The 6,538-nt window shown below is 45.5% G+C and overlaps 2 protein-coding genes across 2 annotated transcripts; one reads left to right on the forward strand and one right to left on the reverse strand.

Moving 5' to 3' along the window:
* Positions 1–4: 4 nt before the first annotated feature.
* LOC125530909 (auxin-responsive protein IAA10-like) lies at positions 5–1,964 on the forward strand (the record flags this gene model as incomplete). The annotated part of the gene is made up of 5 exons (XM_048695325.1): positions 5–108; positions 562–863; positions 1,150–1,252; positions 1,349–1,410; positions 1,641–1,964. Coding segments are annotated over 5 exons (627 nt in total), but the record flags the coding sequence as incomplete, so codon positions are not given.
* A 619-nt stretch (positions 1,965–2,583) lies between these two features.
* On the reverse strand, positions 2,584–6,531 carry LOC125530910 (probable voltage-gated potassium channel subunit beta; the record flags this gene model as incomplete). Its single annotated transcript, XM_048695326.1, has 4 exons — positions 2,584–2,903; positions 3,004–3,168; positions 3,429–3,572; positions 6,463–6,531. Coding segments are annotated over 4 exons (492 nt in total), but the record flags the coding sequence as incomplete, so codon positions are not given.
* Between the last annotated feature and the right edge of the window lie 7 nt (positions 6,532–6,538).

Raw genomic sequence — 6,538 nt, forward strand, 5'->3', positions numbered from 1 at the left:
GTCCCCGGACTCCTCCGTGTCCTCCTCCTCCCCCGCCGCGGCCAAGCCGGAGGAGGGCCCCGCGCCCGCCGCCTCGCCGGGGATCCTCGCCTCCGGCCACCCTCAGAGGTTCGGTCTTGCTCTTCTCTGCCTCTTTGGTAATAAAAAAGAGTAAAAATTTGTGATTCCTCCCGGCCAAAGTTACCAGTTTTGCCTCGCTGCGTCCCTCAAATCCCTGACTTTCTACCACCTCCCTGCAAATCCCGTACCGAAACCTGCAAGATTTTCACTGTCTGAATGAAACTCTCAGCTCTCAACTGCACACCTGCACTACTGCCTACTACTCTAGTTTACTTACACTTCCCAAAATAGTGCAAACAAAAAAGAACCGAGATTATCCGGTGGTTGTTTTGCCATTCTGATGCAGCAAAAACACATCTGTCTGACCACAGTTCGAGATTTGTGCATGGCACTAAAAGGAAACATGATGTGATGTCAGTGTTACCTGATTTGCTGAGCTACTACCCATACCAGCCTCACCTGGACTAATCCAAATTAGTACATGTTTTTTTGGTTTGCCAGCAGCTTTGGAGTGGTGGGATGGCCACCAATAAGAACATTCAGGATGAACAGCCTGTTCGGCCAGGCGAAAGACAATGCCTCCGATGCCGAAACCAAGAAGGCCGCCGCCGATGAGTCCGGCTCACGGAAAGACAAGGAGGAGGGCGAGAAGAAGGGCCGGGTGCCTGGGTGGGTGAAGGTGAACATGGATGGGGAGGTCATTGGGAGGAAGGTGGACCTCAACGCCCATCGCTCCTACAAGACCCTTGCCTTGGCCCTTGAGATCATGTTCACCAAGCCATCCGCCGGTCTTTGCGCCTCTAGTAAGCCTCAATTGACTTCTACTACCTTGTGCATTTCATAATTACACTGATATCAAGATCACATGATAAATCTAAGTGGTAGTACATGAACTTTAGTTCCACACAAATTTGCTCTTATGTTGATTTGTGACATTTGTCACTTCAAGCATTAGGATTTATGGTGCTATACTTCTGAAGTGCAGTGTCTCTGGGCATTCTACTTATAAGCTGACTGCAGATTTAAGTACAAACAGTTCAGTCTTTCTAGCTTTTGATGCATTTCTTATTTGTAACATGGAATTGTCAGATAGCACGAAGTCTCTGAAGCTGTTAGAAAACTCTTGTGAATACCAGATGACATACGAAGACAGGGATGGTGACTGGATGCTTGTTGGAGATGTCCCTTGGGAGTAAGCTCTCTGCACTATGCATCTATTCGGAATGAGTTTTATACTTACAAGCTTCCAAGTTCCTCGGAATAATTCTCCGGATGTCCTTGTGTGCAGAATGTTTGTTGGCTCCGTGAAGAGGCTAAGGATCATGAGGACATCGGACGCCAGTGGTCTCGGTTAGATTCTTTCTCGCCTCCTTCCTACGATCAACGCGTAGCCAAACATTCAAAAAAAAGGAGTCTTAATCGCTGTTACTTTTGTCTATAACACGTCTAGCTTGATCTAGAGGGTTTTCAAAGACGACCGCTGTCTTACCACGAAAAAGGCCCTCAACACCGCAATCAGATGACATGCATTTTATTCTGATTATACATTTGATTTGATGCCCCCGTTTTCGCCACCGCAGGGCCACAGTTTCAAGCCAACCACAGAACCGCGGCCTCGACAAGAGGGAGATCATGAGGGCAGCACTCAAGTGAAGAGTCATATATCATCATCTCTGATGAAGCTTCGTCCGAGCGAGCAGCCTGACGGCGCCGCTGGCGCAGCCGCTGTGATTACTTGTGTGCCTAGTTGAGATAGCAGGAGCTAAGATGTGCTCCTGCCTGATGGTGACTTCTTTCGAGCTAGTATCTATTCTTTTCCTGGCCCCCTTCAGTTCTATCTACACTTGGTGAAGTGCTAGCATATGTGCTCTTTTTTCGTCATATATGTTTTTTGTGCGACAGAATTGTGCTGTTCTGTTGTGTTGAGTTTGTGAGATGAGAAGCCCACCTCAGTGCCCCGTGTGACAAAACGCAGGAGGAATGAAACGCTGGCAGATAGATGGCTCAGTCTTGCGGCAATGTTGTGCCCCTGAACCAACCAACACAAGCATACCAAACAGCTACCCTTGCTCTGCCCCTGCCGGCCGGCCAGAAAGAACGAGAGCACACGCCCACCGCATGATCTCCGATATGTGTAGACAACATGCTCCGGGCCTGTCTAGATCACAGAAACCTCATGGGAAAACAGCTGATCTCCCGCTCAATTTTGGCAACAGACCCATACATACAGCGACAGCAGCAAACATACAAGTAGCATAAAAACATGGTGGTGCTGGCACCACTGGCCTGCCTGCCTGCCTGCCATCCAAATCTTGCATCCCAGGCCCAGCCATGGAGCGAGAGCCAGGGACACACTGCGGATTCGTGGTCCAGACCACCACATGCTCGCTGCCCGCAAACGATGGCACCATATCATCAGCAGGCAGACACAGTGGAGAAACGGTCCGCGCAGAACACTCCAGAATCACGAAAGATGCCGCATCCATCATACACATGCACGGAACAGCAGCACACACCAGCGTCTGTGACAAATGGTGTCATCATCAGGTCCACCCGACAAAATGTTTCACACGCTGGACGCACCCACCACGCAGGAAGAGCCGTATATAGTATATAGTTTCAGAAAACCAGATACAGGGAGATAATAAACCGGCTAGGAAAAATATCCCACCAGGCGGCGGGCGGGGCACGCACACGCTGCACAGCTGACGAAACCGACCGCCGCTACTTCATCTGTATGACTCGAGGCGCTTCGGCTTGCTCTGGACGACCGCCTCGATCTTCTCCAGGACCTCCGGGGTCAGCAGCGGGACGACCTCCAGGGCCTTCATGTTCTCCACGATCTGTTGTTCATCACATTGTTGCCGTGACATGTTGATACTCTTGGTTGCAGAAAGAAACAATTAATCTGATGAAGAACAGAGTTGGGTGTGGCGTACGTACCTGGCTCTCTTTGGTGGCTCCAGTGATCACGGACGACACGTTGGGGTTCGACGCGCACCACGCGATGCCCAGCTGGGCCATCGAGACGCCGAGCTCCGAAGCGATGGGTTTGAGCCCGTTCACTTTTCTAAGCGTGTCGTCAACCAAAGACCTGTTGGCCAGGTTCTGGAAAGAGAAACACAACATCCATGTGAGGATCATCCTGGAAATATGCATCGGTTAGGAAAACTGATTTAGCATGGATGTGTCTGTTAGGATTTGGATTACAATACATGAGCATACTTGGAATCTCAAGAATGTAGTGGTATGTGCATCGCTATTTTCTTAACGGTCATGTTAAGGAGGCGATACAGCTATCCTAAATGCAGTTAAGAAGAAAAGCAGGAATACACGTGTGAATACAGCGACAAAGTTTCCACAGTTACCTTGTAATTATCTAGGGCAAACCGACTTTCAGCAGGTATATTCCCTTTGCTATACTTCCCGGTGAGAACACCTGAAGCTAGAGGGCTCCATGTAGTCAACCCAATGCCATAAGTACTGTAGAGAGGTACAAACTCAGACTCAACCTGCAGTAACACAAAACATTTCTTAGTTTTTGCAACACAATCACACAAATACCTGCATAAATCAACAAATTGTGCCGGCGACAAAAGCAGGGCCGATACTTGCTTAGTTGAATGCCAACGACAGTTCATTACAAACAAGACACACAAAAATGTAACAACGATTCTAGATGTGTGTTTTGGCAGTTCCTTATCAGAATGTTTTATATGAGTGATCTGCTGACATATCGGAAGTACCTATAGTATTGAGTTGCAAAAAAAATACTCCAAGGAAGCAAACAACAATCTGTGAAGTATATAACTGACACTAAATGCTTCTTCTTAGAAGCTAGAGGTGCTAAACTACAAGGCAGTTCATCCCCCAAGGAAGCAAACAACAATCTGTGTAGTAATTTTAATAATCACCAAAACAGTTATGTAAAACAATAAGCGTGTACTTCCACTACCCATCACAGAAAACTCCAAGTCTACTTTAACTAAGCTAAGCTTCTGCCCCCTGTTTAACTATCTGAAACAAGCCTTACAAGAATGCTTATGGGAATTAAAAATACAAGGTTTTAACTAGCTTAGGAGATTTTTATAAAGCAACTTTGATTACTAAGTTGAACCAGCTTATCGAGTTAGCCACAAAGCAGACATCAATCAATTGAATATGCAGATCAGCAGTGACAAGGACAAGCGGTGCCTTTTTTAAATGTCTGGTCAAGACCAATATCAAATTGTCTATTCAATTGACGTTAACTATCAAACAATGGCCAACTACAACCCTATAAGCAACTTTCGTGTGGTCTAAGCTGTCTGAACTTATACCTAACCTTTTATTATCAGCAATGTGATGATGTTTGCGTGGAAAACTTGATGATGCAAAGTATATAAAACAATACGAGCCAGCATCATGGTCTGATTTAGCAGCTACCCTACTCCAGAACGATGCACGTCAAATCAAGTAAGACGAGATTTATGGCACCTACTCCCTTGACTGCTAACCTTCATATGCTCCACAGTTGCTGGAGTAGAAGATTTCTAATGGGGAATGGTACTTGCTGTCTACAGAATCCAAAAGGAAATTCCTCTCCTACAATCAATTGTACTACACTACTTCATCAGAGTCAATTAAGTGCCTAAAAGACAAATATACATTCAAATTCACTCCACCGTGAGGCATGGGCTACAGCAGCAGCAGTTGTACTTCTACAATAAATCAAATTATCCCCTACAAATTTCAACGGAGGCACATTTTGGGACATGAAAACATCAGAAAGGACCGGCACTGGCTGGTCAAAGATCCATCCACATATCCAACCACTCCAATTCGTCATTGCCAGTCCACTACAACCGATTGACTAATTTAAGATCAACCAGGAAGCAGCTTATTGAGTTAACCAGGAAGCAGGCATCAGCCAATTCCTTTAAAAAAAAAGGCATCAGCCAATTGAATACACAGATCATCTATGACAAGGACGTGTGGTGCCTTTTTTCTGTTTGGCTGAGACCAATATCATTTTATCTATTCGACAACGACACAATATCAAACAATGGTCCCATGTTCCAACAACAACCCTGTAAGCAACTTCTGTGTACCCTAAGCTGTCTGAACTTACACCTAACCTTTCGTTATCAACATTGTGCTGTTGTTGCCTGGAAAACTTAATGATGCAGGAGTATACAAAACAATACCAGCCAGCATCACTACCTAATTTATCAGCCATCCCACTCCAAAGTGATGCACGTCAAATCATGAAAGGTGAGATTTATGCTACCTAACTCCCTTGACTGTAGTAAGTGCTAACTCATATGTTCTACAGTTGCAAAAGGGAAGCTGTCCCCATCACTGAAAATAAAAAAATTGTGCCCCCTTGAGTTAAAAAAAGGCGCAATTGAGGTTGAACCAATTTTCCATGCACTCCTAGATAATACAGTATTAGATTTCTAATGGGGAAGGCACTTGGTGCCTACAGGATCCCAGAGGAAACTCCTCTCCAACCATCAATTGTACTTCATCAGAGAGTCAATTAAATGCCTACTGTAGAAGACAATTATCCATTCGAATTCACTCCACCATGAGGCATGGGCTACAGCAGCAACAGTTGTACTCCTACAATAAATCAAATTATCCTCTACGAATTTCAACGAAGGCACATTCTGGGACTTGAAAACATCAGAGAGGACTGGGACTGGCTAGTCAAAGATCCAGCAAGTACACATGGATCCATATACCCAACCAATCCAATTCATTATTGCTAATACAGTACCACTCATGGACTAATTTAAGATCAGTACCATTAGAACAGAATTAAGTTGATTTGTTAGGGTATAGCAGAACCGGTTGTACTACTACATTAAATCAAATTACAGTATCCCCTACGAATTTCAAGGAAGGCACATTTTGGGACTTAAAAACATGGGGAAGGACTGGTACTTGGTGTCTACAGAATCCAATTGAAAATTCCCCAAGTACACTAAACTCCTACAGTAAAGACGAATATCCACTCGAATCCACTCCAACATGATGCATGATCTACAGCAGAAACAATTGTACTCCTACAATAAATCAAGTTATTCCCTAGAAATTTCAAGCAAGGCACATTTTGGGACTTGAAAACAACAAAGAGGACTGGCACTGGCGCGTCAAAGATCCAGCAAGTACACATCGATCCACACATCCAAGATATCATTGCTAATACAGTATATTAGTAAAGTACTACTGATTCACTAATTAAGCATCAAATCGAGATTAGCAACACACTCAAGGGGCCATTGCTAACACCCCAGCGCTAGCACAGCACCACTCATGTATGGATTAATTAAACACCAAATCGAGATTAGCAGCAGCAGCAGCAGCAGCAGAATGTAGGATGAACTGAAGTAATAACCGAGGCAGCAGCGGCGGTACCTTGTGGCGGGAGAAGAGGTTGTACTCGGGCTGCTCGACGATGGGCCCGACGAGGCCCAGCCGGCTCGCCCCCCCC

Source organism: Triticum urartu, unplaced genomic scaffold (genome assembly GCF_003073215.2).
Source record: "Triticum urartu cultivar G1812 unplaced genomic scaffold, Tu2.1 TuUngrouped_contig_6649, whole genome shotgun sequence".
Taxonomy (NCBI): Eukaryota; Viridiplantae; Streptophyta; class Magnoliopsida; order Poales; family Poaceae; genus Triticum; species Triticum urartu.